We start from the raw sequence: 24931 nt of genomic DNA, 5'->3' as shown, positions 1-24931 counted from the left end.
AACAAAAGACGAATCTGTCCCAAATGTCAGACGGACATGCTTATATCATCTTAGAATTTCTCCCTGATCAAGAATATATATACTTTATATAGTGGGAAAGCGATATTTCGATGTGTTACAAACGGAATGACAAACTTATTATACCCCCGTTACCATTCTATGGTGGTGGTTATAAAAACATGTACACAATTTTCGTAACCATGTAATGGTTTCTAATTCTACCGTTTAAATAATAGGAAATATTTGTCGTACATAATACATGGTTTTTACGACAATTAACTTCTCTAAATAAACACGGGTGTGTATTTATGATACTAAACACAATAAAATCATGCATTTGAGATTTATTGTCATCTGCAGAAAGAACTTTCGCATTTATTTATTCGATTTACAAATATAAATTAGAGTTGTGCACGTGACACGAAATTGTTGTGACTCACGAACATTTTCGTGATTCGTGCGTGAGTCACGCTCATGACAACAGCGTGAGTGTGCGTGAGCGTGATTAACAAACCAAAATGTCGTGCGTGAGCGTGAGTCACGAAAATAATATCTTCGTGAGTGTGCGTGAGTAACGAATTACTCTCACGAAAATATTCCTGCTTACCAACATAAAACGCTTAAGAGTTAAATCTATTACAATTTTAATAACACCTGGAGTTTAATAACACTCTCGATTTTAATAATACTCATGTTTTCAGACACTTCGGTAAGGTAAATTAATCATAAAATTATTCGTGAGTCACGGCGTTTTCGAGCGTGAGTACAAATTTTCTTTTCGTGAGTGTGTGTGAGTCCTACCAAAAAATATCGTGCGTGAGTATGATTTTTCAGTCGTGAGTGTGCGTGAGCGTGAGTAAACTATTACTCACGTGCACACCTCTAATATAAATGTTAAGATTTCGCTTCAACTCACGTCTTACGATAAAAAATTGCATCATACAATTGTTGCAAAGAGATTTTCTAATTCGTAGCCAATCAGGTTCCCCGACCTATGGTTTAACTTTTGCTTTTCGTTCCAAGTACGGATTATTACTTGCACTTTTTTTCATCTTTTAATTATTATAATTACAATATTGCAACACATAAACAAGCATCAATTCTATTAAATTGATTTATAATAGCAAATAATTTTCATCATAGTTCAAAAGATTCAATTTTCCTAATACATATTTAATATTGTTTTATTCTACTGTTCTCTCTCTCTCTATCTGTCTGTAGTAACAAATATTCCAGTTTTAGTTTGTGAATGAAATAAACCTTATTGGCGGTGTTGCGTCTCTACAGTCTATTATAATTTATGGACTATGATTGTCTTCACATTTATGAACAATTAAAGAAGACAGATAAAAATACCGATCGTGAATTAAACACAGACAGCAACTAGGCGTATGAATTATTGCTTTATTTTATATGATTTATGATTGAGCTGTAAATGTGTTTGGAAAAATGTATTCTATTGAAAAGCAATTTCAAAGGAATTTTGCGCATTCTGATGGATTTATAAATGGATAACGCTATCTAAAACAAAAAAATGATAAATCAATTTTCAAGAAATTATAATATACCCTTTTGACGTTTAAGGGCTTGGCATGTCTTTACACTGCTACTGATTTTATAGTTGTAACTACACTAGACAACAAAAGAAACTTCGTAAGCTAAACTACGGCCCATACAATCGAACTAACACTGACAAAATATTGACCTAGTAGGAAAGGTGATGCAAGATTTAGCACGTGAATATATGAAATTTTCGTTCCTGCGTTAAAGTCAAATGTCTTTGCAGTATAGGAAATTTCCCTTGAAGTAAAGAAAAACATTTTTCGAGTAATAATTTTAATATTAAACAAGTATACTCGTAACGTGCAGCATCATATGGACTCCTATAAAATTACAAGAACATTCCCGCCTGTTCCGAAATTCAGAATCGCAAAATTTTTCTTTGGCAATAATTTCTTAACCCTCAAACTTATAAATACAGTTCGAGAGTATCTCTACTTGTTTTCTTTATAAGAACAATGAATTATTGCGATTTGCGATTCCGAATATCGGAACATGGGGGATTATTTCATCTTAAAGTAAAGTAATTAATATTTTAGTAGAATGAATTAAGAAACTAATTGAAAGAGTTAAGTTCAACTAAATATGTGATTGCCTAAAATAAAACAAGTATATTTATACGGCCGTAAGTTCGGCCAGGACGAATCTTATGTACCCTCCACCATGGATTGCGTAGAAACTTCTACGAAGGACTGTCATCCACAATCGAATTAATTGGGTTGTGGTATTTTAAAACTTCTTAACATCGTTTTCTAAATTGTGAGTTACTCCATACGTGGTATATATTAAGAAACTAATTGAAAGAGTTAAGTTCAACTAAATATGTGATTGCCTAAAATAAAACAAGTATATTTATACGGCCGTAAGTTCGGCCAGGACGAATCTTATGTACCCTCCACCATGGATTGCGTAGAAACTTCTACGAAGGACTGTCATCCACAATCGAATTAATTGGGTTGTGGTATTTTAAAACTTCTTAACATCGTTTTCTAAATTGTGAGTTACTCCATACGTGGTATATATTAGACAAAAAAGCTATGTATAGGTAAGTCTACAAATAATTACGAATCGATATAGACTTTTGCACCGTACGCAGAGAGCCAGAATTGAAATATGGGGGCCGCTTATATGTGGGCTATATACAATTATGAACTTGACATTAGAGGTGTGCACGTGACACGAAATTATCGTGAGTCGTGAGTCACGCTCCTGTTAACGGGTGAGTGTGCGTGAGCGTGATTAACAAACCAAAATGTCGTGCGTGAGCGTGAACACGAAAATAATATCTTCGTGAGTGTGCGTGAGTAACGAATTACGCTCACGGAAATAATCCCGCTCTCCAACATAAAACGCTTAAAAGTTAAATTCAGTTGCAATTTTAGTGGCACCTAGGATGTTAAGAGTTTAATAAAGCTCTCGATTTTAATTGTGCTCATGATTTGGGGGCTATATATAATTATGGACCGATGTGGACCAATTTTTGCATGGTTGTTAGAGATCATATGCTGACACCATGTACCTAATTTCAACCGGATCGGATGAAATTTGCTTCTCTTAGAGGCTCCGCAAGCCAAATCTGGGGATCGGTTTATATGGGGGCTATATATAATTATGGACCGATGTGGACCAGTTTTTGTATGGTTGTTAGAGACCATATGCCAACATCATGTACCAAATTTCAACCGGATCGGATGAAATTTGCTTCTCTTAGAGGCTCCGCAAGCCAAATCCGGGGATCGATTTATATGGGGGCTATATATAATTATGGACCGATGTGGACCAATTTTTGCATGGTTGTTAGAGGTCATATACTGACACCATGTACCTAATTTCAACCGGATCGGATGAAATTTGCTTCTCTTAAAGGCTCCGCAAGCCTAATCTGGGGATCGGTTTATATGGGGGCTATATATAATTATGGACCGATGTGGACCAGTTTTTGTATGGTTGTTAGAGACCATATGCCAACATCATGTACCAAATTTCAACCGGATCGGATGAAATTTGCTTCTCTTAGAGGCTCCGCAAGCCAAATCCGGGGATCGATTTATATGGGGGCTGTATATAATTATGGACCGATGTGGACCAATTTTTGCATGGTTGTTAGAGGTCATATACTGACACCATGTACCTAATTTCAACCGGATCGGATGAAATTTGCTTCTCTTAAAGGCTCCGCAAGCCAAATCTGGGGATCGGTTTATATGGGGGCTATATATAATTATGAACCGATGTGGACCAGTTTTTGCATGGTTGTTAGAGACCTTATACCAACATCATGTACTAAATTTCAACCGGATCGGATGAAATTTGCTTCTCTTAGAGGCTCCGCAAGCCAAATCTGGGGATCGGTTTATATGGGGGCTATATATAATTATGAACCGATGTAGACCAGTTTTTGCATGGTTGTTAGAGATCATATAGTAACACCATGTACCTAATTTCAACCGGATCGGATGAAATTTGCATCTCTTAGAGGCTCCGCAAGCCAAATTTGGGGGTCCGTTTATATGGGGGCTATACATAAAAGTGGACCGATATGGTTTGCAGGTATTGGAATTTTGTAACGGTTTTAAAGGACATGTTATCTTGTCATAATCGGGGCAATGAATACAACACCAACTAGAGGACTAGTCTGGGGCACACGTGGTGGACCCAGACTATGAAATCGGAAGCACAGTGCAGTCCTGCAAGTTGACGTGCGGACGGTAATGGAATGTATTAAATGGCTCAGTAATAATACGAGGCCACAAAAAAAGAACCTTCATGCGATAAGCGGGATACAATGAAACCAATACCAGACATACAAATTTTATGGTTGAATTTTGAAAAATGTTTCAATAAGTAATAATACAAAATAGTAAAATCTAGCGATTTTGTAGGCTACATATTACTCAAATAGATAGCATTTATAGAAACATCTCGATAGTATCGATGGTTTTATTTTAAGATACTACCGATATTTGTTTTCTGATAGCGATGCTATCAAAAACCGGCGATGCTGCATACTAAAGTAGGTAAATTTAAATCAAAAACAAGTAAGAAAAGTCTAAAGTCGGGCGGGGCCGACTATATTATACCCTGCACCACTTTGTAGATCTAAATTGGATACCATATCACATCCGTCAAATGTGTTGGGTGCTATATATAAAGATTTGTCCCAAATACATACATTTAAATATCACTCGATTTGGACAGAATTTGATAGACTTCTACAAAATCCATAGACTCAAAATTTAAGTCGGCTAATGCACTAGGGTGGAACACAATGTTAGTAAAACAATATGGGAAACATTTAAATCTGAAGCAATTTTAAGGAAACTTCGCAAAAGTTTATTTATGATTTATCACTCGATATATATGTATTAGAAGTTTAGGAAAATTAGAGTAATTTTTACAACTTCGACAAAGCAGTGGCTATTTTACAAGGAAAATGTTACCAACATTGACCATTTTTGTTGAAATCAGAAAAACATATATATGGGAGCTATATCTAAATCTGAACCGATTGCAACCAAATTTGGCACGCATAGCTACAATGCTAATTCTACTCCCTGTGCAAAATTTCAACTAAATCGGAGTTAAAAATTGGCCTCTGTGGTCATATGAGTGTAAATCGGGCGAAAGCTATATATGGGAGCTATATCTAACTCTGAACCGATTTCAACCAAATTTGGCACGCATACCTACAATGCCAATTCTACTCACTGTGCAAAATTTCAATTAAATCGGAGTAAAAGATTGACCACTGTGGTCATATGAGTGTAAATCGGGCGAACGATATAGCTATATCTAAATCTGAACCGATTTCAATAAAATTTAGCACACATGGCTACACTACTAATTGTACTCCTAGTGCAAAATTTCAACTAAATTGGGGTAAAACTCTGGCTTCTGGGACCATATTAGTCCATATCGGGCGAAAGATATATATGGGAGCTATATCTAAATCCGAACCGATTTCAATAAAATTTGGCACAGTAGACTATAGTACTAATTGTACTCCTAGTGCAAAATTTCAACCAAATTGGGGTAAAACTCTGGCTTCTGGGACCGTAGTAGTCCATATCGGGCGAAAGATATATATGGGAGCTATATCTGAATCTGAACCGATTTCTTCCAAAATCAATAGGGATCTATTCTGAGCCAAAACACATACTTGTGCCAAATTTGAGGTCGATTGGACTAAAACTGCGACCTAGACTTTGATTACAAAAATGTGTTCACGGACAGACGGACATGGCTATATCGACTCAGGAGCCCACCCTGAGCATTTTTGCCAAAGACACACAGTGTCGTGAGGGCGGCCAAAAATCAAAAATATCACTGCACTAGTTTTTAAAAAAAGTTTGATTTCGTTTTACAAACAACACTTCATTTATGTTAAATCAAAAGGAATTTTTAAAAAATGTTATATTTCCAAAAAGTTATTAGCATTCAAAGTTAATAGTTCTAGTAAAAAAATATCAATATATAAAAATTATAAAAATTACCCAAATTTAATTCGGTAAGTTAAAATAAAAATTGTCGGTAAAGCAGTATAATTTAGGATTGGATAAACGTGTTAGAATATAATGATATGGCAACTCGCTATTTTGGCTCGTTTGGTGGATCGTATGGGGTTTACCGTTACACCGAATGTAGACAAAATGCGAAAATCGAAGTTTGTTAAAAACATTCAAGTTCAGTGGAGTGTAAAAAAAACACCAAAAACACTTTTTTAATATTTTAATATAATATTTGGGCAAGTGTGTAGAGTATAAAAATTTAGTTTCGCGTCCCCGTTCATCCCCCTTTCATTTATTTTTTACATTTTCAGTGTCGAGACAGGTGAATATTCGACAAATTACGCTTGGTATTACATGCCAGCCACAGTTCATAAAATTCTTGTTCATGGTGTAGAATTCATAAAACATTCAAAAATGCCTGTTGGAATGCTGTCGGAGGAAGCTATAGAAGCAACTAATAAAGTTTTTAGAAAGACCCGATTAAATCATACCAGAAAAAATAGTCGCGAGTCAACCAATAAGGATTTAATTGAAAGAATGATTTTGCAATCTGAACCAAATATTACTATTCATAAAAAAGCAAATAATAAGAAGGCTAAGAATTATAATGAAATAAATCAATTTCTTATCCAAAGTGAATCCAGTACTGAGGAATGTTCTGAAACTATAATTGCAGACAAATTTTTGAGTCAATACGAATCGAGTGATACGGATTATGACAGCTTTAGTGAATAAGGAAAAATATTTAGTTTTATTTATTTAATCATTTCCTTAATATTTTGTTAATCAATAACAATGAATTTGAAAAATATCTGTTTCCTATCTCTTATTAAATATAACGATAGTAATTGGCAAATGAAAACAAATATATTTATAATATAGAAAATGATTTTCTTATTTGGTATCAAGGACATATGGGATGTAGACGTATTTTGTAAGATAATTAAATTAAATTAAATATACTAATCAAAAATTCATCAAGGACAAATCAAGCCAACTTCGGTTTAATTCCAACAACAATTTTGGAAAATATAATTTTTTGTTGATTTCAGGATACTCCCATATATCCTGAAATCAACAAAAAATTATGTGGGCGTGTCCTTTGAGATAATTTCACATAACTCACCACAGTTATCAGTAATATATAATAGATAAATCGAGCCAAATTTGGTTCAATTCCAAGAACAATTTTTAAAATATAAGGTTTTTTCATTTCAGGATATATGAGAGGTGGGCGAGTCCTTGTGCCGATTTTCGCAAAACTTCGTTTTTTTTCCTTTCCTACTTATAATAATAATGTGTACCAATTTTCATTCTTCTACGATAACTCCTTCTATTTTTGGGCGCCGTTTATATGAAAACTCGACACTGTGAGACACCATGTGTCTATTTCGTCTCCTTCTGGGTGTTGCAAACATATGCACTAACTTATAATACCCTGTTGGCGCAGGGTATAATTAAAAATTGTGTGTTTTTTTTTCAATCTGTAAAAACTTAATGCTTTGAAAACATATTATTTTTCCTAAAGTTGACGGCTTTCCACAAAATGGAATCCCTCTTATTTTATTCTGTAGCAAATATTTTTCTACATACAATAGATAAAGTGACACATTTTCAATAGGAACATAAAAATATTCTTGATTGAGTTCTAACTGCATTGTTTTTAATCGGGAAGTTGGTGATAAAATCTTGGGCTTTACCTTTTGTTTTGTATGCCAGCATCCACGGAGTCTAAAAGGATGTGCAGCAAAATGGGATTCACTATGTCAAAATGAAGGACTTTTTTCAAATCAAATAATATCAACATGTTCTCAATGAATCTGAATGGACGTTAGTAATTATCACTTGAGTTGCATTTTTCGCTGTATCTTGTTTATTCGTTTTAAAAAAATCGAAATTCATTCTTCTACGATAACTCCTTCTATTTTTGGCCGCCGTTTATATGAAAACTCGACACTGTGAGACACCATGTGTCTATTTCGTCTCCTTCTGGGTGTTGCAAACATATGCACTAACTTATAATACCCTGTTGGCGCAGGGTATAATTAAAAATTGTGTGTTTTTTTTCAATCTGTAAAAACTTAATGCTTTGAAAACATATTATTTTTCCTAAAGTTGACGGCTTTCCACAAAATGGAATCCCTCTTATTTTATTCTGTAGCAAATATTTTTCTACATACAATAGATAAAGTGACACATTTTCAATAGGAACATAAAAATATTCTTGATTGAGTTCTAACTGCATTGTTTTTAATCGGGAAGTCGGTGATAAAATCTTGGGCTTTACCTTTTGTTTTGTATGCCAGCATCCACGGAGTCTAAAAGGATGTGCAGCAAAATGGGATTCACTATGTCAAAATGAAGGACTTTTTTCAAATCAAATAATATCAACATGTTCTCAATGAATCTGAATGGACGTTAGTAATTATCACTTGAGTTGCATTTTTCGCTGTATCTTGTTTATTCGTTTTAAAAAATCGAAATTCAATAAAACGTGATATTTAAAGGCACATGTAAAATGAGCATAATTTTTATGAAGAACATTTAAAAAACGGAAATAATTTAGATTTTACAAAAAAAGTCCGATCGAATGGTGCGACTATCGATAGCTTAGCAGTTCTACCTCAAATTTATTAATAAAATTATTGCATTTACTTACTTGTGTCCCAACTCATGTGCAATAGTATGTGAAAGCATGATCCCATTATCTTCATTAACGCTACACGATTGTTTGGGTTTACACATACCACCCACATTGGCCAAACCAAGAGTCCTAAAATCGATAAAAGATACAATTTGTAAAATAAAAATTAAAATTAATAACAGCAACATAAATTATCAATAATATTATGTTAATAAAATATTGTATTTTACAATTTAATGTATTTTTTTAAATAAGTTAAAAATACTTACAAACAATTATTGCCACATATATTTTTGCGAGTTATCAAGACAGCCACATCATGATGATGAGGATCCAATTCATTGCCACTATTCAACTTATGTTGCCAACTGTTAACGAAAAACAAGAAAATCATGAACAAAAAAAAAATCATTAAAAGACATGGCAATTGGAATTTATTCCCCCCACGTAAAACACTCAAATCCACACATATAATGTAGAAAAGAAATGACTTCCTGAGGAGTTCTTTAAAGCAATATGCAAAATGTCTAGACTTTTTAAATTATCTTATCACATTTTGACATACACTACCATAGTGCATAAACTCCTTAAAAACTATATGTATTGAATAGTGGCGCCTAGGCCTCCATACACCATACAGTCTAGAGAATGGTGTCGGCGTTAGGTTTGCTAGATGCAAGGAAAACATATATTTTTCTCAAACATAGATGATGCTTGTCTGTCTGGACATGGCTAAAAATAACTTGACATTACAAGACAGTGATTTTATTGTTTTAAGGAAGTGGAAAAAAGGGATTTCAATTCTTCCGGATCAAAAGATTTAAGACATGACCAGTAAGGAAAGTCAAATTTCGAGGGGGACCAAATAATCAACATTTTTGATACAATCTGCAGTCCTTCAAATTTGTTGGGAGCTTTGTCAGTGGTAAATTATTAAATATTAGATTATTCAAGAACTTATGTTTAAAGCAGTGATGACATTTTCATTGTCGTTACTATAACCAATTGCCCTTCAATAAAAATCAATAAAAATTGTTATTGTTATCTAAAAAAAAATTGGAAAACTCGTGCGAAAAAGAACGAAATCGGATGAAATTTGTACATTCAGTAAGCTCTGAAAATCAGATCGTCATATATGGGGGGCTATATGGACCAATAGTTGCATGTTTGTTAGAGGGCATATACAAAAAGCACGTACCAAATTTTAACCGGGTCATATGAAATTAACTCCTTGGCAAGCCAAATCTAAGGGTCGGTTTATCCGGTGTCTATTCCTAAAAGTGGTCCGACAGGACCCATTTGATGTACAATCCGACCTACGTCAATAACCACTATTTGTGCCAAGTTTCAAGTCGATAGCTTGTTTCGTTCGAAAGTGAGCGTGATTTCTACTACACACGGACGGACGACTCACAATTTCACGACCCAGAATATGGGGATTTTATGGTGTTTGAGACCAATATTTCAATATGTTACAAACTGAATGACAAACTAAATATACTCCCTCATATGATGGAGGGTATAAAAATACGAATTAAGTGGAGTTATTTAATTTTTTTGTGAAATTTAAAAATTATTTGTATTTAAAGTCAGAAATAAATTAACGTAGCAATCATTTTATCTGCAGTTGATCCTGAATCTTTTTGCCATGTTGGGTATTAAACCAAGGAGTTAAACCAAGTTCCTAAATAAAAGAATCCAGCAAACAAAGTGTCGCCAAAAAAGTAGTGAAAATGTTCTTTTTGGATCCGGAAGTGGTGATAAATTGACACAGAAGCGATGAATTTAACATGGGCTTGTCACAGGACGGATATACACCATTTCAACAGCCGTTGCACTGAATTTGCATCACATCTTAAGTGTGAGTGAGTAAAAAAATTTGGTAATATTTTTCCAAACAAATAATTTTTGGCTCCATGAAATAAGTCCCCATGAAATAACTCCCCAAAATGAAAAATGAAATATATCCCCAATATCCTCTACAGAGAACAAAATAAAATGATTTTTGGAGAGTTATTTCATATTTTGGGGAGCTATTTCATTTCCAAGTTATTTCAAATGAAATTCAAATGAATTGTTTTTACGAAAAAAGACTCCAAACTATTGGGGATATATTTCATTTTGAGTTTTAGGGATTTATTTCTTTTTAGGGGTATAATTTCATAAAATATTACGAAATAAATCCTCAACCTTGGGGACCTATTTCATTTTGGGGACTTATTTCATTTTATATTTTTTTGTGAGTTTTAATGCACTCTAACGCTTGTCTAAAACGTTTCACATTACATATTTTCATTTTGCTCTTTGTTTAAAATAGGCTAAAAACTATTTCAAACAAAAAAATTAAAATTACCCATTAAAAATATGAAAAAGCGGGTTATAAGAAATTGAATTTTAAGAACTTCCTGTGTCGTTAAAATAAATAAAATCTTTGGGAGGACACTTTTGGAAGTCCTTTAAGAGTTGTGCCTTTAGAACAACTTCAAATTTTTTTTTTTTATATTCAACCCTCATTTGAAAGGGCACTGCAACTGCACAGGATTTAGAAATTTTGGACTCTTTTGGCAATTTTCAAATATATATTTTGTTAATTAATTTGATTTAAAATATTTATACACAGAAAAAATAATTTTTGTCTTCAATCACGGAAATGATAATATCAAGCACCAACGTCAATTAAAAAATTAATTAAACCAATTAAAAATTTAATTGATACTATCAATTTCTGTGATTGAATTTTGTTTAAATTAAAAAAAAAATTTTTTTTGAACCAATAAAATGTTTAATTGGAAATTGTTTAGAACTTAATTAAAATTTTAATTGAAAAAATGTTGATGATATTTTTTTGTGTGTACATTGAATTATTTTATTTTACCCGCTTTTTAAATTAATATACATATTATTTTGTTGTTTTCATAAACTTTTGAAACTCATTTTGCACCTATTTACATATCTAAAATTTGTTTTGGGACTTTTCAAAAAAAATAGAACAACTTAGGTTCAAAAATCAGGCAATATGATGTGAAAAGGGAAAATATATATGACGTCTAATTTTGATTTTTAAGGCTTTTATCGCTTCTGTAATGTTAACACAAAACAATATTTCACTATAAAAGGAAATAATGAAAAAGTGGCGGAACATGATAAAAAAATGGCACAAAAATGAAAGAAATTATGATGAAATTAGTGGCACAACGGTAATGCTCCTCCAAACCACTGTTAATTCGTATTTGACACCGGCAATTGTATGCAAATTAAATATACAACAATAAAATTAAATAAACATTTTTATTGTCTTCATAAATAAAGACTTGCAAACGCACTCACCTACAGAATGTATCTAAATTCTGTTGAGCATTTTGGGTTAGATTCAAATCTGGATGTGCTTCCTCCTCATCCAGTAGTATAATCTTTACCACAACAATTTCAATGGCATTACCAATACTGGGATCTTTATAAAGAGCTGAAACCATATTCATTATGGTCAAAAGATATGACTCCACCTCATCGGTGTGAAAGGCAACCATTGTGGAATCGGCAACAATTAAAGTTTCAACATGGCGTGGGCTGCTAATTGAACGTTTCAGGCGTTGATGGTGATGATGCACATGCGCAATGTTGTCATTGTTACTGTAACTAAAGGATTGCTGTTGCTGTAGCTGAGGCTGTTGCCAATGAAATGGCAGCGTTTGGTGCGGTAAGTCAGTCGTAAGGATGCGTTGGTTTTCTTCATTGCTATTATAAATGCTTTCGTTGGTAGTTGCATTTTCTTGCTGTCGATACGATTGAAAGAAGTGATGTGGTTGTTGATGATGTTGATGTTGTTCTTGGTGTTTAACGTCCGCTGTTGTTGTCTCATATTTGTATTGTAGTTGCTGATGATGGACACGTCGTATTTTTCTCCCACCTTGAATTTTTACCTGTTGGCACATTTCAATGAAATTCAAAACAAACAAAATAAATAAATTTGTGTGCAACAAACACAGAAGGTAGAATTGATATGATTTTTTGTCTAAATTTTCTGAAGCTTATAGCGTCAATAATTATATTCATTAAGAAAATGCCGAATATTACGTACTAGATAAAGCGTGAAATTACCCTTGTAAAGATATTTCCTTTGAAATTGAAAAATTGGTTGAGAAAATTTTACCAAATAAAATGATATTTTTTATTAAAATTTTATTACCATGTCAAAATTTTCTTTCTGTGGAAAATTTTGTCAAAATTTCATTTATATATAGAAAATCTTGTGAAAATATTATTTCTATAGAAAATTTTGTCAAAATTTTATTTCTATAGAAAATTTCGTCAAAATTTTATTTCTATAGAAAATTTTGTCAAAATCTTATTTCTATAGAAAATTATGTTAAAATTTTATTTCTATAGAGAATTTTGTCAAAATTTTATTTCTATAAAAAATGTTGTCAAAATTTTATTTCTATAGAAAATTTTGTCAAAATTTTATTTCTATAGAAAATTATGTCAAAATTTTATTTCCATAGAAAATTTTGTCAAAATTTTATTTCTATAGAAAATTTTGTCAAAATTTTATTTCTATAGGAAATTTTGTCAAAATTTTATTTCTATAGGAAATTTTGTCAACATTTTATTTCTATAGAAAATTTTGTCAAAATTTAATTTCCAAAAAAAAATTTGTCAAAATCTTATTTCTATAGAAAATTATGTTAAAATTTTATTTCTATAGAGAATTTTGTCAAAATTTTTTTTCTATAGAAAATGTTGCCAAAATTTTATTTCTATAGAAAATTTTGTCAAAATTTTATTTCTATAGAAAATTATGTCAAAATTTTATTTCCATAGAAAATTTTGTCAAAATTTTATTTCTATAGAGAAATTTGTCAAAATTGTACGTCTATAGAAAATTTTGTTAACATTTTATTTCTATAGAAAATTATGTTAAAATTTTATTTCTATAGAGAATTTTGTCAAAATTTTATTTCTATAGAAAATGTTGTCAAAATTTTATTTCTATAGAAAATTGTGTCAAAATTTTATTTCTATAGAAATTTTGTCAAAATTTTATTTCTATAGAAAATTTTGTCAAAATTTTATTTCTATAGAAAATTTTGTCAAAATTTTATTTCTATAGGAAATTTTGTCAAAATTTTATTTCTATAGGAAATTTTGTCAACATTTTATTTCTATAGAAAATTTTGTCAAAATTTAATTTCCAAAAAAAAATTTGTCAAAATTTTATTTCTATAGAAAAATATGTATGTCAAAATTTTATTTTCAATGCAATTCAATTTCTTTATTGTTTAATAATAGTTACAATATTCATTTATATAAATTTAGCTATATAACTTTAAAGAGCTTAAGGCTTAACCTTTTTCTACTTAAATAATGCAAACTGATAATATGAAAGATGTATGGATTAATTGGTGATTTAAATGGAGGAAAAAAATTAACAAAAACCTTTATGAATATATTTTTTTTATTTTTATTTTATTTATTTTTTTTAATTTTTATTTTTTTTTTAATAAAAACACCTATCCTAACTTAAATCTAATTACGAGACCAGCTCAGCTATATGATTAAATTCGGAAAAAGAACATTTGGCGTTGAAATTGGAAGTCATTATATTAATTTTGTCAGCCACTAAGTCGATATTAGCATCGTGGTGAAGTACCTCAGTTGAGAATAATCTGGGACGGTTGTAAATTAATTTAAGTACTTTATTCTGAACGACATGCAATTTTTTTACATGAACATTTGCACTAAAAGCCCAAACAGGAGCTACATAGAAAATAACGGCTTGAAAAATAGATTTAAATATTAACATTTTGTTTTCTAAGTTCAACGCCGAGGTTCTGCTAATAAAAGGGTAAAGAGTTCTTATAAGTATATTACATTTATTGACAATATAGGCAATATGATCTTTAAAAATCAATTTTTTGTCTAGCATTAACCCTAAGTATTTAACACTATTTTCCCATTCGACTTCACTATTGTTAACAATTATATTTGTTTGGGGTAAAAAACATTCCTTCCTTTTCCTTGTAAAAAATATAGCTTGACATTTGTCCGAATTAACAACTATTTTCCATTTGGCATAATAATTTAACAGTGTATCTACAGATCTCTGTAAATTATATTTTATATCTGATGATAGCCTCTCAGAACATAGTATAGCTGTGTCATCAGCAAAAATGGATAATATAGAATTTTCCAGATTCGGAGTATCAGCCGTATATATGTTATACAGTATTGGGGATAAACAAGATTCTTGAGGGCAACCTGCTTTTATTTCAAATAATTCCGACATCACAGAACCGATATGTACTCTAAATGATCTAGATTGTAAAAAACTTCTTATTATCCGCCCTATTGACGACGGAAATCCTAACCTTATCAGCTTATAGACCAGTGCATCATGCCAGACAGAATCAAACGCAGCTTTAATATCGAGAAGTAGCATGCCTGTAGAGTTTTGTACATTAAAATTAGTCTTGACAATATTTCTAATTCGAAGTAAGGGATGAACGGTATTGTGTTCCCTTCGAAAACCGAATTGCTCCGAAGGCAAACTATTTTTATCGTCAACAAACTGTACTATCTGGTCCTTTACATCTCTCTCCAGGACTTTTATTAAAATTTTATTACCATGTCAAAATTTTCTTTCTGTGGAAAATGTTGTCAAAATTTCATTTCTATATAGAAAATCTTGTGAAAATATTATTTCTATAGAAAATTATGTCAAGTTTTTTCTATAGAAAATTTTGTGAAAATTTTATTTCTATAGAAAATTCTGTCAAAATTGTATGTCTATAGAAAATTTTGTTAACATTTTATTTCTATAGAAAATTTTGTCAAAATTTTATTTCTATAGAAAATTTTGTCAAATTTTTATTTCTATAGAAAATTTTGTCAAAATTTTATTTCTATAGAAATTTTGTCAAAATCTTATTTCTATAGAAAATTTTGTCAACATTTTATTTCTATAGAAAATTTTGTAAAAATTATATTTCTATAGAAAATTTTGTCAAAATTTTATTTCTATAGAAAATTTTGTCAAGATTGTATTTCTATAGAAAATTTTGTTAAAAATTATTTCTATAGAAAATTCTGTCAAAATTGTATGTCTAAAGAAAATTTTGTTAAAATTTTATTTCTATAGAAAATTTTGTTAAAATTTACTTTCTATAGAAAATTTTGTCAAAATTTTATTTCTATCAAAAATTTTGTAAACATTTTATTTCTATAGAAAAGTTTGTCAAAATTTTATTTCTATAGAAAATTTTGTCAAAATTTTATTTCTATAGAAAATTTTGTCAAAATTTTATTTCTATAGAAAATTTTGTCAAAATTTTATTTCTATAGAAAATTTTGTCAAAATTTTATTTCTATCAAAAATTTTGTAAACATTTTATTTCTATAGAAAAGTTTGTCAAAATTACATTTCTATACAAAATTTTGTAAAAATTATATTTCTATAGAAAATTTTGTCAAAATTTTATTTCTATAGAAAATTTTGTCAAGATTGTATTTCTATAGAAAATTTTGTTAAAAATTATTTCTATAGAAAATTCTGTCAAAATTGTATGTCTATAGAAAATTTTGTCAAAATTTTATTTCTATAGAAAATTTTGTCAAAATTTTATTTCTATAGAAAATTTTGTCAAAATTTTATTTCTATAGAAAATTTTGTCAAAATTTTATTTCAGTAGAAAATTTTGTCAATTTTAAATTACGTCAAAATTTTATTTCGATAGAAAATTATGTCAAAATTTTATTTCTATTGAAAATTATGTCAAAATTACATTTCTATAGAAAATTTTGTCAAAATTTTATTTCTATAGAAAATTTTGTCAAAATTTTGTGTCTATCAAAAATTTTGTCAACATTTTTTTTCTATAGAAAAGTGTGTCAAAATTACATTTCTATAGAAAATTTTGTAAAAATTATATTTCTATAGAAAATTTTGTCAAAATTTTATTTCTATAGAAAATTTTGTCAAGATTGTATTTCTATAGAAAATTTTGTTAAAAATTATTTCTATAGAAAATTCTGTCAAAATTGTATGTCTATAGAAAATTTTGTTAACATTTAATTTCTATTGAAAATTTTGTTAAAATTTAATTTCTATAGAAAATTTTGTCAAAATTTTATTTCTATAGAAAATTTTGTCAAAATTTTATTTCTATAGAAAAGGTTGTCAAAATTGTATTTCTATAGAATTTTTTTTAATTATTTCTATAGAAAATTCTGCCAAAATTTTATTTGTATAGAAAATTTTGTCATAATTTTATTTCTATAGAAAATTATGTCGTAATTTTATTTCTAGGTACAGCGAGAAATTAACTTTTTAAAGATATTTCCTTTGAAATTTAAAAAATGGGTGAGAATTTTCAGGCGATTTTTGACAAATGTTTCAAAATAGTATTTCTTTGTGGCAACGCTGACTCTAATATATATGGTATCAACAACATTCGAGTCGAGAGCACGTTTGCAACTCGAGCCAAAAATAATCTACCAAAATCGGGAGAAAATTTTACTAAACAAACTACCAAATGAAATGATCTTTTTTATTAAAATTTTATTACCATAGAAAAGTTTGTCAAAATTTTATTTCTATATAGAAAATCTTGTTAAAACATTTTTTTATAGAAAAGTTTGTCAAAATTTTCTTTCTGTGGAAAATTTTGTCAAAATTCTATATAGAAAATCTTGTTAAAACATTTTTTTATAGAAAATTTTGTCAAAGTTTTATTTTCATAAAAAATTTATCCAACTTTTATTTCTATAGAAAATTGTGTCAAAATTTTATTTCTATAGAAAATTAGTTAAAATTTTATTTGTATAGGAAATTTTGTCAAAATTTTATTTGTATGGAAAATTTTATCATAATTTTATTTCTAAAGAAAGTTTCGTCATAATTTTATTTCTATTAAAAATTTCTGTCAAAATTTTGTTTGTATGGAAAATTTTGTCAACATTTTATTTGTATGAACAATTTTATCATAACTTTATTTCTATAGAAAGTTTTATCACAATTTTATTTCTATTAAACATTTTTGTCAAAAGTTTATTTTTATAAAAATTCCAAATTGAGCCGTTTATGAACAAACGAAATGATTTGGTTTACTTGCAAATTTTATCAACAAATTAAAAACAAACACCACAAATTCATTTACTTTACTATATCATTCATGAATTTAATGTGAACACCCACTTACCTTTCCCTGGGGTTGCCATTCTACAAGTCGCGCTTCTATACGTCTTCTAGGTTCCTTGGTGCCGCAATTACTTAATGCTTTCCTCTGACGCTTTGTACCATTTTGCATCAATTTATGTCTTTGCTGCTCCAATTCTTGTTTACGCTTGATTTGCTGCTGGTGCTGGCGTTGAGATTTCTTTTGCTTCGTTTTGTTGTTGGTATTCCTTAAAGTTTGCTGCAATAAATTTGTATTCCATTAACATTCAAATTTTTTGTATCTCTATACAGAAAGTTTACATATTTTCCAAGCCATCTCCCTCTCTCTATTCCTCTGTACGATACACACATATATGCATTTTTTAGTTTCTTTGGACAAATTTTAATGTCATAGTGGGCTGTTGCAATTTGTCTATGTGATTAAGAAGTATGTCGAAGATATTAGTTCAAGTTACTCAGTCAGTCCTTTCCCACACGGTCCGTTTTCCTGTCACCCCAAGTATATGTGCCGTCAATTTTTTTCACGGTTTTATGGATGAATATTTGTCTGTGTGATAGTAAAAGACTTCATTCACAGCCCACCATCTAAAATTTCATTTCTTATCTGGCGGTTAATGCAAATTTCAGTAATTACCTTTTCCTTAACAGATGATCTTTGAAATACAACATGCGGATGTCCGTTAGCATTGTGGGCTGATGTCGCATGACTTTTTGATGGCTCTATATAATATTCATTATTTTGTGTTTTTATGTGGCCAACCTGAAGATAACAAGAATAAATAAAAAACAAATTATTGTAATATGAATATGAATGTAATCTGTCAAATGGGCAAAGAAAAAACGAAAGACTTAAGCAGCAAACTTTTTGCAATTGGGTATTTTGCATATAAATGAAAGAATTTCGAGATGCTAAACAAAAACATTTACAAATAATTGGTAATAATATTAAGAAAAAATTACAGGGTAGCTGACCCGATAGAATTAACTTACAGGTGCATGACTTATATAGTCGATTTCTTCTCTTCATCCAATGAAATTTTCTTCCTAGCCTGCATTGTTTTAAGAGATACCAGGAAAAAGACGCTAGGTGTCATATTTGGAAATTATGTGCACGCAGAGAAGAAACATGATTGCCACAATCATATTCGAAGAGCAAAATAATATGATAGGGGCTATTTTTGCGGCGACCATGTAATATTTTCACCTGCAACCATGTTGGCTCAGTGAACATGATTCTAAGAAAAATAAAATTGTCCTCATCTAAAATGTTATTATATTGATAAAAAGAATTTTGTTTGAATGAAAATTCAATGGTCACTATCTAAAATGTTATGGTATTCGTTAAAAATGTTTTTCTTCCAGTTAAAAGAACATGGCCACAACCTAAAATGTTTCAATATTTATGAAAAAAACTCTTTTCGTCGTCGAAAAAAGGACGCCACTTGAGAAAAGAAACACACAAAATTAACTGTATTTTTTTTATTTTTATTTATTTATAAACTAATTCATTGTTTATTTGTATTTATAATGTCGTGCAAGCAAACATCACATATTTGTACACACTCTTTTTTGGTTGAATTTCAACAATAAGTGATCATTCCATATTTACTTCGTGCCCATCAAATGTACCAATGCAGACATCATGTAACTGCAAATAAAAATAAATTATACTATCCCCCATTTTCATTAAGCACCGTTAGCTAACGAACTTTTAAACCGTACCATGGACATATTTGTCATCTTGCCTATATATTCCACATGCCAGTTAGAAATTTAACTGCTGAAAAGTTTTCAGTTAAAGTTAACCGGAGAGAAGATCTTTGCAATTTACTTTCTGTTAACTGGCAGTTAAAGCGTAACGGAGCTACAAGAAAATGGCCGTATATATCAAAATTACACTTCCTTTTTTTGTGTTCGCATAAAACCACGTGCCACTTCTGAATAAAAAATGAACACAAAACACAGTAATTCCGTATTCTCCGTCCATTCCAAGAAACAATCAACACACGACTGACGCGCAAAATGAAAATCGTGTGTACCTGCTCAATGTTTTTATAAATGGTCACGAAAACAATGCACATGGTCTTTATGGCCATGTAATGGTTCTAGACATGTCTATACGTAACCTATAAAAATACTTCTTTCCCTGCAGAAAAGTAAAACAAGTATATACGACCTAAGTTCGGCCAGGCCGAATCTTATGTACCCTCCACCATGGATTGCGTAGAAACTTCTACGAAAGACTGTCATCCACAATGGAATTAATTGGGTTGTGGTATCTTAAAACTTCTTAACATCGTTTTCTAAATTGTGAGTTAGTCCATACGTGTTATATATTAGACAAAAAAGGTATGTATAGGTAAGTCTACAAATAATTACGAATCAATATGGACTTTTGCACGGTACGTACAGAGCCAGAATTGAAATATCGGGGTCGCTTATATGTTGGCTATATACAATTATGAACTTGATATAGACCAATTTTTGTGTGATTGGGGATCTATTTATCTGAGGGCTATATATAACTATAGACCGATATGGACCTAGTTAGGCATGGTTGTTAACGGCCATATACTAGCACAATGTACCAAATTTCAACTGACTCGGATGAAGTTTGCTCCTCAAAGTGGCTCCAAAACCAAATCTCGGGATCGGTTTATATGGGGGCTATATATGATTATGGACTGATATGGACCACTTTTGGCATGGTTGTTAAATATCATGTACTAACATCACGTACCACATTTCAACCGAATCGGATGCATTTTGCTCTTCCAAGGGGCTCCGGAGGTCAAATCTGGGGATCGGTTTATATGGGGGCTATATATAATTATGGACTTATATGGACCAATTTTTGCATGGTTATTAGAGACCATATATTAACACCATGTACCAAATTTCAGCCGGATCGGATGAAATTTGCTTCTCTTAGAGGCTCCGCAAGCCAAATCTGGGGATCATTTTATATGGGGGCTATGTATAATTATGGACCAATGTGGACCAATTTTTACATGGTTGTTAGAGACCATATACCAAATTTCAGCCGGATCGGACGAAATTTGCTTCTCTTATACGCTCGGCAAGCCAAATCGGGGGATCGGTTTATATGGGGGCTATATATAATTATTGACCGATGTGGACCAATTTGTGCATGGTTGTTAGAGACCATATACCAACACCATGTACCAAATTTCAGCCGGATCGGATGAAATGTACTTCTCTTAGAGTATCGGCAAGCCAAATTTGGGGGTGCGTTTATATGGGGGCTATACGTAAAAGTTGACCGATATGGCCCATTTGTAATACCATCCGACCTACATCAATAACAACTACTTGTGCCAAGTTTCGAGTCGATAGCTTGTTTCGTTCGGAAGTTAGCGTGATTTCAACAGACGGACATATATTTTTCTCCGCTCGAAAATAATTTTTACATATACAAAATACATGGTTTTCGCGATAATTACATACTCTAGATAAGCATTAAATGCATGCAGCAACCATGTCCAAACATGGTTTTCTGTGCGTGTGGATGTGGAATCATTTCGAAATACAATTAATGGATTTTTATGGTAGTCTTCAATTTCTTGGGTCATGGAGCATTGTCCTTGTGAAGCAGCACCTTCTTTGTCAAACCGTTAGCACTACAAATTTTGCAAAAGTATTTTAATGAGAATTGTCAAGCAGTCCAGCCAGACTGATAAACGGATACAAAAGAATTGATGTTAGAAAATTATAATACAAAATTGTATTTATTCGTTTAATAAGCTTTGCAAATTTACGTTCCCCATCGAAGTTTCCGTATACATGAAATGATATTAACAGCCCCACCTTCTTTTAATGAAAGAGAAAATCCCCATTAATAAACGTGAGAACCCAAGAACCAGACATTGGGCGGCAAGCATCAATTAAATTAGAATAAGCAAAGTTTCTAGTAATTCATGTTAATGCTACGAAAAGAAAAACAAACTAGACAATTCAAAGAAAAGTGTTGATAGCAATTAATTATTTTCTTTGAATCGATTGTAGCAATTAGATTGAATTCTCATACATCATTTAAGAATGAAATTATACATGGATTTCTAAGCAAACCATATAAATAATAAAATTCAATTCCTGTCATAACAAAAAACACCATGATAATAAATAATTTGTGTAAAACGAACAATAATGATAATTATTAAAAAAAAAAAACAACTAGCAGTATTAAGACAATTTTATATATTTGCAATAAGATAGCGTTACCAATATCTATAGTTTTCATAACTGAAACTACTTTGTGGACAGTATATAATAATTTTGATATTGGTAAAAGATCCAATGTTAAATATATTTAACGTTTCAGAATTACTTCTTGATCATGCTTTTCAAAATAATCGTTCAGTTGTTGATTTGAACCGGCGGTCAGGGAGCTTTATGTAAATTTTGAGTTACAATGGTTTTAATGAGGGTTATACACATCTGAAAAAAAAATATATCATAGGTTAGGAAGAAACCATATAACATTGATGAGTGGCCAAATCTGGATATGCATAAATATGTACCAGTAGTAGCTATACTCGATTTTACATGTACAGAGTTATTATATCACTAAAATTGAATCCGTTATCAAATAAAAAGAGGGAACCGTTCGATTTGTGTGGTAATATAGCCAAATTTGTGCACACATATATATTTAAGAACTATACCTAAATCTGAATTATAGTATTTTCACTTCAAAGGAAACCTTTTTCAAATCAAATTAATCCCTTTTCAAATAAAATGAATCATTTTTCAAATCAAATGAAACCTTTTTCAACTAAAATGAATTCTTTTTCAAATCAAATGAAACCCTTTTCAAATCAAACGAAACCTTTTACAAATGAAATGAAATCTTTTTCATTTCAAATGAGATTTTTGTAATTTTTTATGAAATTTTGACCCATATTTTAATTCGAATTCATACTTTAGATCAGAGCTTCCCAACCCAATTTGCTATCGGTCCTGGTTTTGGTATAGTCTCCATATAAACCGACCTTCCGATTTGAGGTCTTGGGCTTATAGAAACCGTAGTTTTTATCCAATTTGCATGAAATTTGAAATCTAGAGGTATTTTAGGACCACCAAAATGGTGAGTATCGGTCCATGTGTTGGTATAGCCCCCATATAGACCGATATCCCGATTTTACTTCTTAGGCTTATAGAAACCGTTGTTTTTATCCAATTTACCTGAAATTGGAAATCTAGAGGTATTTTAGGACCATAAAGTGGTGTGCCAAAAATGATGAGTATCGGTCCATGTTTTTGTATAGCTCCCATATAGACCGATCTCCTGATTTTACTTCTTGGGCTTATGGAATCCGTAGTTTTGATCCAATTTGACTGAAATTGATATGCCGAAAATGGTGAGTATAGATCCATGTTTTGATATAGCCCCATATAGACCAATTTCAAGATTTAACTTCTTGGGCTTATAGAAAACGTAGTTTTTATCCTATTTGTCTAAAATTGAAAATCTAGAGGTATTGTAGGACCACAAATACATGTTCCGAAAATGGCGTGCATTGGTTCATGTTTTGGTATAGCCCCCATATAGACCGATCTCCCGATTTTACTTTCTGGGCTTATAGAAACCGTAGTTGTTGTCCAATTTGCCTGAAATTGAAAATCTGGAGATTTTTTAGACCTATAAATAGGTTTGCAAGAAATGATTTTATTGTTTGGGATTCTAGAAATCATAGCTTCTATCCAATATGCATGATATTTGAAATCTAGAAGTATTTTAGGACCATAAAGAGGTGTGGCGAAAACGGTGAGTATCGGTCCATGTTTTAGTATAGCCACCATAAGACCGATCTTCCGATTAAATTCCTTGGGTTTCTAGAAACCGTAGTTTGTATCTGATTTGCCTGAAATTGTAAATATACTGGTATTTTAGACTCACAAAAACATGTATCGGATTTAGTTTTTATCGGTCAAGTTGGTAAGGCCTCCATAAAGACCGATTTCACTTCTTGAGGGTATAGAAGGCGCACTTGAAACTGAATATAAAATTTCCAGATTTTACTTCTCGTAATCATTTAAATAATGCGGGTGAAAATCTACAGATTTTAGATTTCAAATCAACGCGTTTTTCAACATTTTCTCACTTACAAGAGATGTTAATGATTCCTCTAAAACTCAAACAAAAATGGTTCTTATAAATCCAGAATCTGATATAGACTTCATAGGTACAATCTTTAAATTTATCATCGGGAAGTGTACTAGCTGAACTTCTCTGCTTGGGAGAATATCTGTCATCAAACCCCCCTTAAAGTTGAAAGGAAAATATAATATTTGATTCATGGTAGTGGGTATTTAACTCATATTCTCATAGCGTCGTCAAGGGTATTCTTTGTTAATTGCGACACCCATTTTCCGGAAACCTGAAACCGATATGACAATTTGTTTTTTCATATATATACTAAAGGTACACACAAAAAAATTTCACGAAAATTTTTCCAATTAAAATTTTAATTGAGTTTTAAAAAATATTCAATTAAAAATTTAATTGATTCAACAATTTTTTTAATTGAAACAAAAATCAATCACAAAAATAATAGTATCAATTAATTTTTTAATTGGATCACTTAACTTTTTAATTGACCTTCAATTAATTTTTTAATTAATACTATCATTTCTGTGATTGAAGACATTTCAATTAAAAATTAATTGGATCAATTAATTTCGTGATTGAATCAGAAAAAAATTTTTTGTGTGTAGCCTATACATGCTGTGAATCAAACATTATTATAATCGGATGATTATTTTATAACTCGGGAGAATACGGGTTAAGATTCGACCTGGCCGAACTTACTGCTGTATATACTTGTTCAATATACAACCACTATTAAAAAAACATATACATTTTATTCACCATGTTGCATATTATATGTTTTTTTCGGAGGCATCGGTGACCTTGTGCATTTAAGGGTTAAAAAAATGCTATAGAAATTTAATTTTGTTAAATTTGCGCAACAATACAATAAGATTGGTTAATAATTATAACCGGTATCCTGCGAACCACAA

At 30.8% G+C, this 24931-nt stretch overlaps 1 protein-coding gene across 1 annotated transcript in view; it reads right to left on the bottom strand.

The window, feature by feature from the left end:
* Nucleotides 1-24931, bottom strand: part of AdamTS-B (ADAM metallopeptidase with thrombospondin type 1 motif B) — a 126485-nt gene that overhangs the window by 27005 nt on the left and 74549 nt on the right. The window contains exons 5-9 of the mRNA XM_075300696.1: nucleotides 18522-18647; nucleotides 17910-18125; nucleotides 12040-12632; nucleotides 8982-9080; nucleotides 8728-8841 (exon numbers count right to left, since the gene is read on the bottom strand). Of these exons, the coding sequence (XP_075156811.1) occupies nucleotides 8728-8841; nucleotides 8982-9080; nucleotides 12040-12632; nucleotides 17910-18125; nucleotides 18522-18647 (1148 nt within the window). The remainder of the gene's footprint in view (nucleotides 1-8727; nucleotides 8842-8981; nucleotides 9081-12039; nucleotides 12633-17909; nucleotides 18126-18521; nucleotides 18648-24931) is intronic.

Source organism: Haematobia irritans, chromosome 3 (assembly GCF_050003625.1).
Source record: "Haematobia irritans isolate KBUSLIRL chromosome 3, ASM5000362v1, whole genome shotgun sequence".
In the NCBI taxonomy this organism is placed as follows: Eukaryota; Metazoa; Arthropoda; class Insecta; order Diptera; family Muscidae; genus Haematobia; species Haematobia irritans.
This window is presented reverse-complemented; position numbering and strand designations above follow the sequence as displayed.